We start from the raw sequence: 18,085 nt of genomic DNA, 5'->3' as shown, positions 1-18,085 counted from the left end.
TGCTCATTGCATCAAGCAACATCTACAGCACTGACATTGCGTGCAACTGAACACCATATCAGATATCTCTCCGCTGCAGTTCACTTCTCCAATTCAGCCTCGACAAGTTAGCATTGATCACTAAGATGTTCAGAAAACCTGACCTTTCCCTTACTCCCCGAGTTTTCATTTGCTTCCACGGTGTGTCTCGGTCTTGTCTTTTTATCATCACAAACAGGTCACTTAAGTTTGGAAATGTTGCTCAGTTATTCATTTGCATCAGTACTTTAGTGAATCAGCCACTAAATGAAAATGAAATGGTCAAGAAAATAAATACAAAAACTGGGTCTAAGAGTTTCTGCACCAATGCAAGAAAGGAGGGAATCAGAATGTGTGTGTGAGAGAGAGAGACAGACAGCAGAGTGAGACTTGAGGACCCCCAGGTTGAATTCCAGGCAAGGCATCAGTCTTCCCATTGAGCAAAATATTTCCCATGGCTGAAAGGGGGGTGGGAAAGGCATTTAAATGAGTTTCCGATCTGGAAAACTGAGCCACAGAATGAGCTGCCCCCAGCCAACAGTTTATCTTCCCCAAAAATAGACACCCTGATCCCAATTCAGCCGAGAGGATTGTGTCGGCCATGAACTGCGCCTCAGCCAAGACAGTTGACGGTAAACCTCAGCACAACAGCCTGACGACCAAAAGCTGGAGTCTAAAATGAGTGACCTCCCGTCAGGACACTGGGTTTACACCTCCAATGAGCAGCAGGGGCTCGCAGGTTTGCCTCGAAGGTTTCGGCACTGCAGCAGCCCTCTTGAGCAGAGCACTTAAACCGAGACACTTCAACAAATATCCATGAACAGGAACAGGCACTGTAGCAACGATGTGCCACCAAATACCTGCTGTCAAAGTAACTTATTCAGTTAGTACAGGACAGAGCACCAGACAAATGAGTAGGCTGCACGATGCTACTTTATTCATCGTCAAAAAGCAAGGGTGACGAAGTGGAAATGTGCACAAAAGGCTCACATCTACTACTGTGTTACAAACACATGGAAAAAGTGTTATCACATTAACTTTTTTTTCGGTTTTCTGTTTTGGTCATCAATGGTAATAGGAGTAGTTACACACAAACAGCAGCCTGTTTCTACTATAAATGTACAAAAATAAGAAATGGGGTGCACCCCCGTCTCCTAGCGTCGTCCTGCGGGGCTGGCAGGGTGGGGCGGGGCAGGGGCCGAAGTCACGGGGGGGTGGCGCTTCCCGTGTCGTTGGTCTCGCTCACCTGCCGCTTCACCATCTCTCGGGCAACACATGTCACCTGGCCATTGGACATGTTGACCACCCTAAAAACAGGGAGGAAGACGACGCATCAGTCATAGCAGCTCTCCAGGCATCAATCCACCCTCATTCAGACACCCAGTAGGAAAATGGGGCAAGATTGGGCCAATAAAGCAGGTGTTTCAAACCTTGCAGTGTCCGCTGGTTTTGGGGGCATTTCAGGAGTTAAATGCTAGAGTCTGCGACTGGCTAAACAGTCCACCAGCCAAGGCCAAAATTAGCTGCTGATAGCAAGAAACCCAGAAAAACCTGCACAAGTCTGCAGTTTGACCCCCTGGGGCCAACAGCTAAAGCAGAGGTGGGGAATTCCAACTGGAGGTACCTGGAGTGCCCGTTTCTGCTTTAATGACTCAGCAAGCCCGCTAACTTACATGACCTGACACGTTACATTTATAAATAAGCTCAAGGGCGACAGCTGAAGACCTTTCTCATGTCTCCTACATGAACGGCTTCACTGTGGCCTAATCTACATGTGATCTGGTGAATGGTGTATACAGTTAATGAGCCAAATGAGTAATGGTAACTGGAGGAAGCAAGTACCAGGAAATCATAAAGCCATTTGAGAACAGGTGAGTGTGACCTGCCAATGAGGTCATACTCATTGGCAGGTCAATCAGGATGGTATTTCACAGCACTCACTTCTGCTGGAGGTCAGTCCCAGGAGCCACACCTGGCTGGTTCTGTTTCGCAAAGAAGAAACTGGACCACCAGTGTCCCGAATCCTGCCTAGGCAGACCTGGGAACAGAACCGGAACCCACCTGGTCAGAACCAGCAGTGTACCTGGCTGCAAAAAACCCAGGCAACATCCCACATCCTAACAATTGCTCGGGGCCACAGACACACACAGGAAATACTGGCTTAATCATAGACTGACTCAACATGAAACAGGCATGAGCCAAAGACAGGCCCTATTCCCGTTAGCACATGGCCCTGTGCCAATCAGCCACACCCCCTCTAATACCAGGTAAAGATACTGGCAGGATAAGGTGTGGCTTAACCTCAGGCCATTGAAACAAAAACACCCTTATTATGGCACTTGAAAGACCCCATCAATTGTCCCAACATTCCAAACACATTAAAGAATTGGACCTACCGGGATGGTGTGGAATGACCTCCCCAGTGTACTCCGAACTGCTGCAGGAGCTGTTACTAGAGGTGGACCCTATGCGCCCTGAAAGACAGAGAGAAACCAGGCTGGACTGGGCCCCAAAATGTCGACAGCTTAAAACTTTAGTACTCAATGTCAGTGGCAAAAATTGCCCCAAATTGTGAGGACAAGAGGGACATGTGCGCGCGCGCGCACACACACACACACACACACACACACACACACACACACACACACACAGTCAGACTCAAAACCAATAACCAATGTTACACAACAGGGCAGATCACTCACTTCGGTAGTAATCATGGGTTGCCACAAGAGAGCCGCTGGATGGAATTGCTGCCATTACTCTGAGCTTCAGTCAACAGTATGCAGATGGAAAACCCTGGAGAGAAACAGAGAATATCTGCTCAGTTGTTCACACAGACACCAATAGAATGAAGAGAGTGGAAAACCAGACACAAGCAGACAGCTGCCTGCATCGGTGCCACTAGTTTCATTTAGCAAGGGCCTGCTCAGCTGCTGAGGGGGTCACAGTCTAGAGCAGGCCTGCTGGACCCAGCAGCCGGCCTCAGGCCACGTGCACATGTGCAGGGCTGACCTGTGAGCACAGACAGTCGCATTCCAATGCAGGCATGGAGAAGGGGCGTGGCCAAACAGAACAGCTGGACTCAGGGTCGAGTTTCACCTAACTAACCCTGCAATGTGCGCAGCCTCCACACACTGGAGACCAGAGGACACACACATGCAACATTGTATCCACTGACCTACAGGTCATCCACAACATCTCAAGGAAAAAAAAAACATTAAAATGCAATTTAATGTCCATTATATCTTCACGTACCACGTACAAATTACATTATACAGTATTCCTCACTGAATATATATAGGCTATATATATATATATAATTAATAATGGCACAAGGATACTTTGTGGGAGTCACTGGCATTTTTTTGGGAAAGGACTACACCACGACCATCAGAGCAACATGACCTCAGGTTAACCAAGATCCTTTAAAACATTTACAGTTTTGGAGAGGATTCTAGAGGCTTGAAGAAGCAGGACGCCATTCCAGATGGCCACTGGGGTTATAAAACCTGGACAGCACGAGCCGCTACATTAATACCCTTCTGCGCCACATAGGCAGATAAAACGAATTACATAGGACTCCCCTGCGACTACGGTGGAGCAGGACGGAATAAAATGTTAAAGACATTTCGAAAGGAAAAACATGTAGAAAACTGGACAGCAGATCTGGATGTGAACGCTCACGTGCTGGTGTTGCATGCAAGCGTGCGGGCAGTAGTTAGCTAGCATGGCTAGATTTAGTGAAATAACGTAAACACATACTCGTTACTAACGTTATTTTAATCGCCAAGGTCTTGCCTCAAATTTACGACCTTGTAACGTTAATGGCGGACGAAGAGACATGGTTCGATACATTTCTCTTGATGAATGACGACAATCATAACATTGTACAAAAGTAAGGAGACAAACAAAAAATAACAAATAACTTCGACAGGTGAGCTTCGCGTTAGCCTAAAACTGATTTGTCTGAAATTAGTCATAAACAGCCATCATTGAGGACGGTGTATCCATCTTATAACATTTTACCATTTTGGACAAACAGTTTTGATTGGGTGTAGAACTGAAATTGATGGTGCTAGTGAAATCCTCACGTAAGCTAACGTTAGTGCCTGCAATTCACTTTATTGACATGTCATCTGCTGCTTAAAACAAACGTCTGCGTTACGCCGGTGGCTTGGGTCAATGAGGATAAAACGGGAGGGTACATAAACGAACGTGATATTAGAAAAAAACTGTTAAGATGTTGTTGGTCATAAATTATGTTTAACTATATCAGCTGGTTCATAGTCCTCCCTTGTAGGTAGTACCGCCACAATTTCCACAAATCCACATTTCAGCTGGACATGACATCTTAGCCAAGAGAAATGTGTTGCCTGTAGAAATTGCCTTCCATTGGGTCATTTCATCCCCCTCCTCCATTTTAACAAACAAGACATCCATCTTTGTTTCAGCCACACTAACGGTAACGTTAGCTTCTGGTCATTCACTCTTAATTTTCGCCACAAAAACTCACCTTTTAGTGTGCTGGATGTTCAGAAGCACGAAGTGCGAGATCTCATAGGGCAAGGCTCAAGTGAGAGTATTAAACGCTAGGCGACGGGGCCCATTTGTAAAAGTATTTTTGGGTAAAACCCTCCACGTCCTTCTCTGGTCTCAGCCGAACGCTCTTTCTGCACTGTCTACAGAACTGAACAGGATTTATATGATGCGGTGACGTCAGATCATACGCAGGGCGAGACCAGGCCCTTTCCTCGATTCCTGTCTCCGAGCGACTGACTCACCGAGCAAAACAAGACATACTGGAACAATAATTCAAAACGAAGGTCAACTGTTTTAATTACGACCAAAAAAAAAAAAACATTTTCAAGCTTGGTCAGTAATCTCTATTAACCTGTTTTCCTTTTTACTGTTAAACAAAATGCAGCATATTACAATGAATTCATTTCCATATGCAAAAATAAAACTGTTGTTCGCATAAAAGTATAATGTAGGGTACTATTTATAGATAAATATGATGTATGTTCTATTTACGAATTTATCTTCCGCGAGAAGACTGCGTGAAACACGAGAAGACTGCGTGAAAAACATTAATATTACACAATTGTGTGTGTATAGTCTGTTGTGTGAGCTTGATGTACTGATGTTTGTAGACAAACCTATATTTCTCAGAGTAAAGATATGTAATGAAAGGATGAACAGGTGCGTTTGGCAATTTCACCAAATGCCTACACGTTTTTGTGTTTGTGGTACTTGAAGGAGAACTACCAGAAGTGGTGCAGCGCGTCTACATTTTCAAAGACAGCATTAAATAGCAATTTGAAACAAAATTGGAAACAGTATAATCAGTTCAGTACGTATTCTGTATATAGCGTAAAGCCTTTCGAAGTGCTCATAGTTTATTTTCAAATGAAACTATTCGATGAAACTCGACTATTTCCATTCCCAGGTGGACAATACAGTAATTATCTTCTATTTGTCATCCACTGAGTATGTAAAAATAAAAAAAATGTTAAAAAAAAATAAAAAAAACTCTCATTCCCTGACCGGGAATCGAACCCGGGCCGCGGCGGTGAGAGCGCCGAATCCTAACCACTAGACCACCAGGGAGGTACATGCTATGTGATCATGGATCTCACTGTATACCTGAGGTACAGCGTTAGAAATAAATTATTGAAAGATTTCAATTTATAATGCGTTTTATAACCAGTGAACCCTGACGAGGACGGGGAATTGGTTTGCAATTTTGTTAGTGAAGCTGGCTACACATAGCATGCAATTCAGTTCCCAATTGAAATATACGCTGGTGAATTACCAAGCTAGATCTAGCCAAGTTGAAACCAGAACAGTAACAACAGTTCCCATAGAGAGAAAGACATCTCGATGGCAGAACAGAATTCAATACAAAAGCTCCTCAACCTCAGGCATATAGCTGCCTTACACAGCTAGGTAGCTAAAAGTACTTACAGGTCCAACAGAAAACAGGCCAACTCTGCGTCGATTTTCATCCCTTGGCGAACTTCAACTGATGCCACCATGGAAAAGCAATTCCAAGGTTGACTAGTTATTTTTGCTTTACTGTATCTAGGCTTTTTTGCATCTACGCTCTGTAGCCACACCCACCCTTCCCTACACAGAAAAGAGTGCCATGCCCAGAAACGTCCCAAATACAGGTAAAAGGTTCAGGAATTTGGTGAAACTAGGTAAATACATAGATTGCTAGTGCATCATAGATATGCCTTAGCATGGTTATTTTATAATATTTTCAAGTATAAAATCCTGCAGTCTGCCTTTAAGAACCACCGGTCTTCATCTTTCACACCAAAAAGGACAAACTTCACAAACGTCCTTTATTTCTTAAGTCCAAAATAAAAAGTAAAATAACACAATTCCATGAATAAATGGCCTTATAGGTTTTGCAAGGTATTTTAATGTCTGTTCAGTATGAATTCCTAGGCTCTACAGGCTGGTAATGTGCGTAATGTAACATTTTAACATGCGGGTGCCATCGGTTGTTTATTGATGCCCCCTACTCCTAAACGACATAAGCAGCTATAAATGACAGTTTGTGTGGCACCGGGAAAGCAAATGACTGACAGCATATGCATACAAAACTAAGCACAAGGACCTCTCCTGTTCCTCATCATTTCAAATGGGGGGTTCTCTCTTCAAAAGAGGGGTAACGCATAAGTTACAGAACTATCCTCTAAAAAATGACAGCCCACATTTTACTTACATTCATATGGACACAAGAGCACATCGTCTAATTTTTAACCTACTGCTGCCCAGCCTGGGGCCAGTATCATGAAGCAGGATTACCGAGTTGGCTGGATAACTGCACTGAGTAAAACCCAGAACCTTCCCAAATCTAGAACTTGGATTGACATAAACAGTGCTGTTTACTATTTTTTGCAGGTTTAACTCAGTGCAGTTATCCAGCTAACTCAGTAATCCTACAGGCCCCAGGAATGAAAACCAAACTGCATATACAGAATGTGTCGTTTGAATGTCATCACGTTTTCAAAGGACCACCTCAACTGTAAGGCGATGACCATAACGGAATGCCACATTCAAATGAAGTGATGTTTCTCACTAGTTGACAATGTACTCTGTGTATAAATGTAACTAGAACATTTGTTTAACACAATAGTTTGCATTACACATACAAAATCTAGAAATATTTTTAACTTTCTTTTTTCTTTTTTGGCTTTGGGTATGGCCACCCTAGACTCTCCTGAACTCTTGCTGGCAGATGTAAATAAATAGATATTTATACAGTCAACATTACATAGATACAATGTGTGTAAAAGACTTTGCAAAGCTATGTACAATAGTTCATCATACAAAATTGATTTTTAACTTATTTTTAACAGTTTACAGTTCTGACATTCTGCAGTCAAGCTTAGGTTGAGATGAAATATGCACTGAGTTCAGGTAGGGTGGGGGAGGGGGGTATGGCCCTCAAGAATGTTGGGTTCAAGGGATTTGAGATCTAGGTCATGGTGCACTCATAATAGAGTATGCAGTCCAGAGGGGGCATGGCTTTTCAGAAAGGGGCATGGTCCTGTGAGGAGCTTGTTCCAATGGGAGAGGTGGCTTCAGCTCCATTCCCTTGGCCTCTGGTAGCCATCTTATGCTTCAGTACATAACACAAGGGAAAGCAGAGAGGAGAGGAAGAGAGGAGATAAATAGTTAATTATTGAACAATTATTTTCTCTTATTCTCAAGTCTTCCTTGAAATATTGGTGTCCAGCCTGGATGCTGTGTGTTTGTGTGTGTGTGTGTGTGTGTGTGTGTGTGTATGGTTAGGGTGAGCTAGGAGATGCTGGAACTTACCTTGAGGTTATCCACCTTGTCTTCAAAGGACCTGAACGATGGGGAGTTCCTACAAAAGAACAGTTATTTATAATACTGTTTCTGGTTTGCTAAGTTTGTTCTTATACAACAAAACCCATGCCTGCCAATGCAAAAAAAGGACTTAAATACAGAAATGTGGAAAGACATACTGTATATCCAATCATACAATAACTTCAACATCACAGCAGTTGAAAACAAGCCAGCATTAAAATTACAAAAATAACTACTGGTTAATGAGGAAGGTGAGACCTCCCAACCCCAGAATGGGTGGAGCCATGATAAAATGAACCAATCAAAAGACTTCACTCTCAAAAGCAAAACACCATGACGAGTTCAAATCTGAGAGTTACTGACACAAATGTATTGCTCCATCCATTTCTGGGGTGGATGAAGCCTTATTCTCTCCATCACTACTAAAAGCTGACATTATACTTTACCTCATAGTGGGCATACTTATTGAGTGCCGAATGGAGTAGTTGCTACATGGACAGCATTAGGGGAAACAGAGAGGTGAGCGTTAAGGAGAGCAGCACCACAAATGACAGTGCCTCAAGCCACACAATCACCGGAGAGATTAAAGATTAATTATTGCAAGTGTGTCACTACATGAAACCAGGGGGGGTAGTGATAACAACAAAGTAAAACTATGACATCAAGGGTCAAGGGATTATCAGTTTAGGTATAAAACACCTTCCCCCCAATTTACAATAGCCACATTTATTTGTTAATTTATTCCATGGCTGCAGCATCCTCCATTGTTCTGGGAGGCTGCATGCTAATGTGTGCTTTAAAACTTGCATGGCCAACAGCTACTTATTTCTTCTCTGCAGTCCCCCAGTAGGGCTGTGCACACTGCACTACTGGTGACTGACCAGAGGAGGTGCTATTGATCAACAGTGTGCCTCTGCCACACTATGGCTAATGATGTGCTGCCCACAGGGCCAGGGCCAGGGCCAGGCCCAGTCCTGAATGTTGGAAGCATCACTGAACTGAGCCCCTTCTGTGTCTGCCATCCAGGAGCTCAAACCAACACTTTGGCCTTGCACTCATATCAAAAAACAGAGGCGTGAGTGTCATACAGAAACAGAAGCATGTCTTACCCAAAGGAATTTGACAAAGGCAGAGCTCTGAACCAGCGTGCAGCAAAAGAAGAAAGAGAGATGAGGGTGAGTAGAAGCAGGCTTTAGTGCTGAAGGGGGGGATTTTAGGTACCACTGACACCACAACACAGGCACTACTGTACTCAGGCCTGTACAACACATAACCCACACCAGCAATACAAACCTGTCCAACTCTATTACCCAAACACACTCGAGCCCGACTGACATATCGGACTGATATTAGTATTTTGAACCAACGGTTCACTGTCATTTTTGCTCATCGCTTTCCCAGCGGCCCATGGGTGGATGCAGAGGGTCTTCACACAGATGACTGATAACTTGCTGCTTATTTATCACAAATTATAGTCGGCTGGCTACTGTTGGACCTCCGCTCGTTTTCTCTCATTTGTAGCCTACAGTAAATGTATTTTTAAACATAAACAAATACTAAGATGTACGTTTGTGAATTTGTTTTTAGCACAATAGGGAACATCTATGAGGATTGAGGACACCCTGGCAGGAGTTGCAGAGAAGCTGTGCTTCTTGTTTTATGTGTCAATAATTGACTGGCATTTTTGGACAGTAATTTATTGACATTCAACACACTGATGTTTACAAAGGTCACATTGTTCAATGTAAAATTAGTTGATACAATGTTAATAATGTCAATAAAATTATTTATTGTTAGTTATAAATAAACAAATAATTAGTTATTTGTTTAAGAAAGCAGCCTTCCAAGTACCTTTGCATCATCATAGCAGCGCAAAAAAATCACTATATCAGCTGCCATATTGGTAATCGGTGAAATTTTCCCCTTGAAAATCGGTATCATCTCAGTCAGGCTCCGATACACACTACCCCAACAGTAGTAACATGGGCTCAGTCTATGTAAATTTGGATGATAGACTGAGTCTATTTGTAAGCAGCCAATCAGAGTGAGGAGGTGGGGCCAGTACCTAATGTCTCCCAGCTTCCTGCTGATGGCTGTACCCACACTGGACAGGGCTGCAGAGGTCATCTGACCTGCCTGGGAGAAAGTCTCCTGAGTTCTCTTATACCTGCAGGGAGAGAGAGAGGGATAGAGGGGTACAGGGTAAGGGAGGTGGATGGAATGAAAAAGGGGGGCAAGAGGGAGGGAATGAAAATGTGAGAGGAGAAGAAAAGGGGATGGTGAAAGAGAGGGGAGTGGGAGAGAGGAAAGGGAGCATATGAAAAAGGAGTGATAAAAAATGAGGGGAGAAAGGGAATGGAAGAGAGAGGAGGGGGTAGAGAAAAAGAGAGGGGTAAAGAGAGAGGGAGCAGAAGAGAAATAGGAGACAAGAGGAGTGAACGCACCATTTACACCAGATACAAGTTTTAAATTCAATACAGCAATCCTAAATTGATAGCTATTTAAAATATACATACAAATTAATGACAATATAAGTACTACTGCTGACTTAAAATCTTTTTTGCATATGTTTTTCACTGATTGCCATTTATTCTTTGGCAATACACTACATTGTATGCCTAGAAAATAATGCAGTTGAACTAATGCAGAGAGGGGGGTACACAGCTGTCTGGGTGAAAACAGAGCTGCGTTTTGGACACCTCTAGCCATGCCAGTGCTGTGGGTGGGACTGAGCAGTGGTATGCTAACAGAAGTCTGTGTCCAAAAGGCAAAAACCTTTCTGCTGCTTTTGTGTAGATTCAAGTCATCTTTGGGACACATATATAAAAATCACATTATGTAACGCACAAAGAATTCCCATCACTGCACCCGAAGGAGTAGGTTCTCACCACACACATGCATGCACGCACACATACACACTGCATGTATATAATCATATCACTTTCAATATAATCAAAACTTTAGCAGGGCACAGCTGTCCTCTGATTTAGAGCCTCCTTTAACCTAATTGCTGAGTCAGTCTGCATACTGAGCTAAAGTTGTGCTAACTGGATTATCCAAGTACAGCTTTGCATTTTACAATGCAGCCTTAGCCTTTTGCAAGCACAGACTCCACAGAGCTGGGAAAATGTATTTGAGCGGGCTAACATTCGTCCACAGCAATGTAAAACACTGATATCAAGATATTGGAAGCATTAGGTTGCAGTTATTGTTGCTAAAGGTGGTGCAACCAATTATTTAGGAAAACTTTTTCACATGGGTGTTTGATAAATTTATTCACGAAATAAATGAAATAATTAAAAAAATATTTTGCATCCAAACTCAGGCTCCCTGTGTGTTATATTATGTTAATATAGTGACAGTGCACACACCCGCACAGCCACTACCCTCTCCCCAACACACACACCAGCTTAGTCACAAGCCCAAACACACCAGCCCAGTCACTACCACATATGCGTGCACACACACATACCTTTGTAGTACTATTTATCCATAATATGTTTCAAATGTGCACACAGACCATAGGAATAAAGTGAATACTTTGAAGTGGTTTTTAAAAAGTTGCTTTAACCCAGCACATAGCAGATATATGGAAGCATTTTTGCAGCTGATTAAGGAATACCTCAGAGGAACCATACAACAGCATACAACACGCTGAAACAAAGCAAACTGTACAGCACTGCAGACAAGGTCCTAGACACAGCAACAGCAGCAGATTGGTTGAAATACCAACCAATCATGTAACACAATCCTTGTAGGTTCTCAGCTGATCCTCCCTCCCCCTTTGGGAATTACTTGCATAATCCCCAGATTAGACTCACCCTGGGAGAGCCTAAACCAGTTCCACCCAACTTCCAACCTTCCACCCCCCCCAACGTTTGGCTGACCTCTACTGCATCACCTAGTATGCCATGCATTGCAACATTCGCCAAACCCAATTCCGCATTCCTATTGGCTCAAAACCATAACCAAGGGCCATCCAATTTAAGTGCTGGTGTGCCACAGCATCTGCAGGATTAACTCTAGGCCTGGAAAGCCACAGCGTATGCATGGTTTCAGAGGGATTCTTTCAATCAGCAGCCAATTAAGGCCTTGGAAACAAGATATGTGTTGACTCTTTAGCCAATCAGTGACTTAAATCACTGTGGATTTAAGTGCTGGCAAAACCCCAAACACCAGTAGACACGGCAGCCCTGCAGGATTGGAGTCTGGCAGCTCTACCCTAGCCTGGCCAATCGTGTGCATCCAAAAACAAACCCCGAAAGACCCCTACTAATTACCTGAGTGTAATGCCTGAGGGACGCACTGCATTGTCAAAAGACTATGTCATGAACGTTAGAGGCTGTAAGGTTGCTGTTTAGTACAATAATATGGCACCTTGAGACCTATGGCAATTTTTTTTCTTGTTTCCTTAGCAACTCAAATGTAATCCCTGGACTGCACAAATATGCAGCAAGTGGTTTCTTCGCAAAAGTATGATGCTCCAGCACCACAAAACATCCTGCACAACGCTCCATAAGACATCCTGCACAACGCTGCATACGACACCCAACCAAAAGCTCCATAAGGCATCCTTCACACGCTCCATAAGACATACTGCACAACGCTCCATAAGACATCCTGCACAACGCTGCATAGGACATCCTGTACATACTCCATAAGACATCCTGTACAACGCTCCATAAGACATCCTGCACACGCTCCATAAGACATCCTGTACAACGCTCCATAAGACATCCTGCACACGCTCCATAAGACATCCTGTACAACGCTCCATAAGACATACTGCACACGCTCCATAAGACATCCTGTACAACGCTCCATAAGACATCCTGTACAACGCTCCATAAGACATCCTGCACAACGCTGCATACGACACCCAACCAAAAGCTCCATAAGGCATCCTTCACACGCTCCATAAGACATACTGCACAACGCTCCATAAGACATCCTGCACAACGCTGCATAGGACATCCTGTACATACTCCATAAGACATCCTGTACAACGCTCCATAAGACATCCTGTACAACGCTCCATAAGACATCCTGCACAACGCTGCATACGACACCCAACCAAAAGCTCCATAAGACATCCTTCACACGCTGCATAAGACATACTGCACAACGCTCCATAAGACATCCTGTACATGCTCCATAAGACATCCTGTATACGCTCCATAAGACATCCTGTACAACGCTCCATAAGACATACTGCACAACGCTCCATAAGACATCCTGCACACGCTCCATAAGACATCCTGTACACGCTCCATAAGACATCCTGTACAACGCTCCATAAGACATACTGCACAACGCTCCATAAGACATCCTGCAGGATTTTGGCTCTCCAGGACCAATCCACACTGCTCTCTCGCTGTAGCAAACCCCAGATACCCCTCCAGCAGCCCCATAATACTGATAATTACCAGCAACCCCCCTACATTCACCATTCACTCTGTCTCTCTGTCACTCTCTCTCTCCGTCGCTCTCTCTCACACATACACACACACACACACACACATACAAATCTTAATCAACCATTAACAAAAAAATGTACGAGTATAAACAAGTTTAATAACTCACGCTTCAGACCGGCTTATGTCCTCCAAAGTTGCAGAGGCTGTAAGATAACTACAAACACACAACAAGACGTTAATTTCAGAACTGTGGAATGGGGGGGGGCATGGCTGTCATTCACAATGTGCAGTCATGAAGGGATTGGTCTTATAAGAGCAGAATTATATATATATTATAAGAGCACCTGGACAACAATTGTTTATCCATTTTTACAACAGCACAAAACCATCAAACCTGCTTGTCCTCCAGACTCAAATCTGTTATTTTTATGTTATTTAAATGTCTCATCTTGGGGTGAAGATGTGGGGCCTCTTTTGGCCAGCAGTGGGAACATTCTCTGGCTGCCAAGCTTCCTGCACACCCCTCACAACATGACATTCCACACCTTACCTTGCAGACAGTCACCTGGCATGGGGTCAGGGGGGCAGCCAAATACTCTCTGGCCCAGATATAACCCAAAGCATTTGCTTGATCTTTACAATTCTAACCCTGCACTTGCAGAATTGATTATTCCACCACAACTGTTTCAGAAAGTAGCTGAAACAGGAAGTCACACAGAATGCATCTCCCCAGTGAATAACTGCAGAGATTATGCATGTTAACCAGACTGGTGACTCCACAATTCTTACCATCTTAGTTTCCTTATTTAAGGAGGACCTAGTTGGTAACAGGAGTTTGTAATGCTATGTAACAGTTTATGAATATTCACAGAAGCATGGCCAAGGACAAGTAATACTGTACACTGCCATTGGCATTATCCATGGCTACACGTCTTCCTGAATATCCATAAGAAGAAGAAATTTATAACATGTAAGCTTCAAGAGTACAGAGATCTTTGAGAAGTATAAATGTTAAAATATAGACCTAGCCCTCTGATTATTCAATAGACCATTTGTTAACAGTCTCTGGAAAGGCAATACTGCTCAGTGCTACATCCCCTTCACATTCCAGATCTGTCACTGCCATCAAGAAGAAAGGGCTTGTTCACAGAATTGATACATATTTACAAACCTCACACACACATTATATTACACATATTATAGCAAACCAGGCAAACTGTGAGTCCAGGTCTGACTCACTAATAGCACACTGGCGTCCTGCCACTCTGTACCCACCAACAGAAAATAAATTATTTAGTAAGGTGTCTTGTATTATTACAGTGCATTTATTTGATCAAAAAGACAACTAAACTTAAATTATTGCGTGATACATGACAACAAAGAGCACTTGTATGGTATTTGCCTGATGCCAGGAGTAATTTGTTTTTTCTTCCCCAGAGATGTCTCCCTGCTCCATGGCAGATATGTGCTGAATGTATGCATGGACTGTGTGTTTACAATCACAGCTACAGGAATGAAAAAAACAACTGACATACAATTTCAAACCACCTCTAGTAACCTCTGAGCATGCACCTACTTCATCTGTTTCCAGCTTTCTAGTTGTCCCTGTTATTTGGCAGCTTACAGCACCTGATGAAAGGTGTATGTGTGTGCATCTATGAATGAGTTTGAAGATGCCCCTGTTGTTGGTACTGTGGGACAAGGGTAGCAATGAGAATTCACTGAGGAACCAAGCACCAATCACAAGCCCACAAAGCATTAGCGTATCTTCCAGGCGTCTGCAGCTGTTCCTCTAAATATCATTCATTTATGTTTCACATGAAGTATTCACCTGCTAGAGTGTGGAGGGTGAGCATGTGTGTGTGTTTCACAGGAGGTACTCACACATTGGAGGTCTGAACATCCTGCCAGCCCTTGCTGATGTTCTGTCGGAACTCACTCAGGGGGGTGAGGCCCAGCCTCCTCTTCAGCTCACCCGCATGACGCTCTTTCGCCGACAGCACCTGCCGCAAGGTGAGTATTTCCTCCTCCACCTGAGAACACAGAAGAGCGCCACTGTTAGAGATACCGCACAGCTTCATACCTGTACCTCAAAACCCCATACCCCACTCTTTAATGGAAACTCCATCCATCTTTGGCACCTTGCTGAGTTCCAGTTTCAGCTCCTCAGTCTCCTCCTCGGTCAGGCCAGCTCCGCCTACAGCCCCTTCCATTGGCACGTCTGCATCCAAAGGGTCTGCCCCAAGGCCTTTTTTGGGAGAGCTCAGGTTAATATCTAACCCAAAATCCCCACCAGGACACAGAAAGGGAGGGAGCAAGGGAGAAAGAGAGAAAAAAGAGAAAGGGGTAATACACTGTGTGTGTCAAACAAAGGAGGAAGTGAGGGAGTTTATAGTACAGGATAAGGATGTGGAAAGATAGCTGCTGTTACACACGGCTTCAACTCTTAATTATTTGGATAAGATCACTTCCTGTGTGTATCCTTTAACATTCAGACAGAAATTTCTTTGATGGAAATATTTTATGGAGAAGTATTTAGAAATCTAGATTAGTACTGTGCTACCGACTCAATAAAAGCCAATGACTTCTAACAAAATTGTTGTTTTTAGTAAGCAGAATGTCATATCTCCAGTTAAACTGGTATAATGATTTTGTCAACGTTAGTTAACTTGCTAAATTGTCTCATGAGGACAACTGAAAACAGTACGGCCTGCCCAGTCAAAGAGACAATATCTTCACTTCCAGAGCCAATACTGTATGATAAGGGAGATCAATTATAAAATGTGCATGGGTTAAATGTCACAAATACAGTGCCTGTCCTGGCAGGCAAGGAGAAGCTGCTGACATTGCTAGGTAGGTAGGGATGCTGCTAGGACAATTTGGTCAATTATCAAGCTAAACCAGGTAGCTAGCCAATGTCCTACTCACGCATTAAACGCGGGGATGTCAGCCAGGACCAGCCACCTACTAAGAGTTAAAAAAGGGTCAAATTGAAGAAAAAAAGCTAGCAAGCGGGAGTCAATTATAAATATTGGTACCATAAACTAAAATTTGATCGGTAGCAACCAGTTTATAAACATAAAACAATGTGGATTATTTTAATCCCACCACATGGCTACCACTACTGATGACAGCCATCAGCTAATTTAACTGGCTGACTGCACTACATTACAGCTATACCTCCAAATCATCTTCCTCATAACATTTAGAGACGCAAACATTCATTCGCTCCAGAATACAAAAATAAAAATACGCACCATAAACGTAGCGTCACTAGGATAGCGAACTACTGATGTAATTTAAGATTAGTTACCTATGTCGGGTTATTTAGCGAGTTAACCTTAACTGACTTGCCATAGTTAACCTCCTACTAGTAAAATAGATGCTGATAGCTAGTTTGTAGAAATAAAGTTAACTAGTCTAACGCAAAAAGTTAATTTACGCAAATAGTTAGGTAAGAGGTAATAAATAACGTTAGAGTAAACAATTTAACTAACGTAATGAGCCTGCTAGGTAAATTACGTAAATCTATTACCAGTGACACTGAACTCGTTTTTTAAAAAATAGCTAGCAAATTTAAAATTAGCCAAGTTGCCTACAAAGAAGCTACGAGCCGCGTGACCTCTAGCAAATCCATTAACATGACTTAATTATATAGCAAAGCAAACTACCTATCATACGGCATAGGTCAGCTATATTCCCTTTCCAGCCATCAATGAGCTATGAAATTTATCCCGACTAGATAACGGTATCTGGATAACTAGCTAGCTAACGTTATTCCTATGCGTTTTCTGAAAGTATATGCTCCCGGTCGTAGGAGTGCGACAGGCACTGGACGATAGCTGGCGAGCAACAAACTACCAAGTGGCATATTACAAGTTGACTAAACATGTTAGCAGCCTTAAAAAAAAAAAAACATCCCGTTAACAGCATATTGAATTAGAAGCTCGACGGGGGCAACGTTACACCTAGCCAACACTACAATCACGTCAGCTAAATCAAACGGTTACCTTGATTTGCAGACTCCATATCGTCAGATATAGTATCTTAACGTTAGATTCCTCCAACTCCAATTTAGCGAGCTAGTGCAAGGGCAATTAGTTCAGGATCAGCTTTCCCGCTAGCTGTATCAGAACCACCTCTCCCCGCCAGCGACTACCCAAACAAGAGCCACGGCTCGGTTTGATGAGTTCCAAATTAGCCTCTTGGTTCCGGCGCACAGCTACGACGTTATCGGGGTTCCTCAGAAATCTCCTAAACTGGAAAAAACAAAACAAAAAAAACCGTCAGTTTATCAGGTCATCGTGAAAATAAACAAATGAGTCAATCAGTCATACAATTAATGGATCTCCAGAACATACATTTTGTGACAAGTACACCCATACTTAAACTCAATTGAAGGGCATCTAAAATAAGGGTATTTCTCCCCCCAGTTTATTGTGAACAATAATGTGAACCAAAACAACCGCAATGCAACATCAAATCTTTGCTTTGATCTTTGATTTAGCTTTTACAAGACAGAGTAATTGGCACATATTGTTTTGCTTTCAACTAGGACTGAAATAAAAATGAAAAAATGTGAACGGACTGGCACAGATATGACGCGTCAAACGAAATACTGGTGTCCTGTGAGAATTGTGTCACATGACATTGTGCGTCCATTAACTCTTGACACTCCCAACCCTACTCGCCCCCCCCCCCCCATCATCATCATCATCAACACTTGTCCATTTAGCCCAATATTAGCCCAGAACTGCTCTTTTGACATGATTTTCACCTGGCACAATCATATGGGCACATTACCC

General features: G+C 43.1%; 2 protein-coding genes and 1 non-coding gene across 10 annotated transcripts; all 3 read right to left on the bottom strand.

Moving 5' to 3' along the window:
- Positions 1 to 933: 933 nt before the first annotated feature.
- Positions 934 to 4,712, bottom strand: LOC135237812 (pancreatic progenitor cell differentiation and proliferation factor B-like). The gene is made up of 5 exons (XM_064305299.1): positions 4,532 to 4,712; positions 2,721 to 2,814; positions 2,415 to 2,492; positions 1,960 to 2,056; positions 934 to 1,325 (listed from the first exon to the last, which is right to left on the bottom strand). The coding sequence occupies exons 2-5, from the start codon at positions 2,773 to 2,775 to the stop codon at positions 1,223 to 1,225; spliced, it is 333 nt and encodes a 110-aa protein (XP_064161369.1). The 5' UTR covers positions 2,776 to 2,814; positions 4,532 to 4,712; the 3' UTR covers positions 934 to 1,222.
- Positions 4,713 to 5,553: 841 nt separating this feature from the next.
- On the bottom strand, positions 5,554 to 5,625 carry trnae-cuc (transfer RNA glutamic acid (anticodon CUC)). Its single transcript has one exon. It is a non-coding gene; the product is annotated as a tRNA-Glu (tRNA).
- Positions 5,626 to 6,351: 726 nt separating this feature from the next.
- On the bottom strand, positions 6,352 to 17,956 carry LOC135237596 (tumor protein D54-like). Of its 8 annotated transcripts, none has more exons than XM_064304885.1 (11): positions 17,869 to 17,956; positions 17,291 to 17,539; positions 16,209 to 16,247; positions 15,422 to 15,528; positions 15,165 to 15,313; positions 13,447 to 13,494; positions 9,929 to 10,030; positions 8,973 to 8,999; positions 8,310 to 8,351; positions 7,852 to 7,900; positions 6,352 to 7,651 (listed from the first exon to the last, which is right to left on the bottom strand). In XM_064304885.1, exons 2-11 carry the CDS (start codon positions 17,307 to 17,309, stop codon positions 7,562 to 7,564), a joined length of 672 nt encoding a protein of 223 aa, XP_064160955.1. In that variant the 5' UTR covers positions 17,310 to 17,539; positions 17,869 to 17,956; the 3' UTR covers positions 6,352 to 7,561. The 8 variants fall into 8 exon arrangements, with proteins under 8 accessions (XP_064160955.1, XP_064160954.1, XP_064160958.1 ...); XM_064304884.1 differs by having other exon boundaries at positions 17,642 to 17,883; XM_064304888.1 differs by lacking the exon at positions 8,973 to 8,999 and having other exon boundaries at positions 17,642 to 17,883.
- Positions 17,957 to 18,085: the final 129 nt, after the last annotated feature.

Source organism: Anguilla rostrata, chromosome 13 (genome assembly GCF_018555375.3).
Source record: "Anguilla rostrata isolate EN2019 chromosome 13, ASM1855537v3, whole genome shotgun sequence".
Taxonomy (NCBI): Eukaryota; Metazoa; Chordata; class Actinopteri; order Anguilliformes; family Anguillidae; genus Anguilla; species Anguilla rostrata.
The sequence above is the reverse complement of the archived record's forward strand: the minus strand, read 5'-3'. Positions and strand labels throughout refer to the sequence as shown.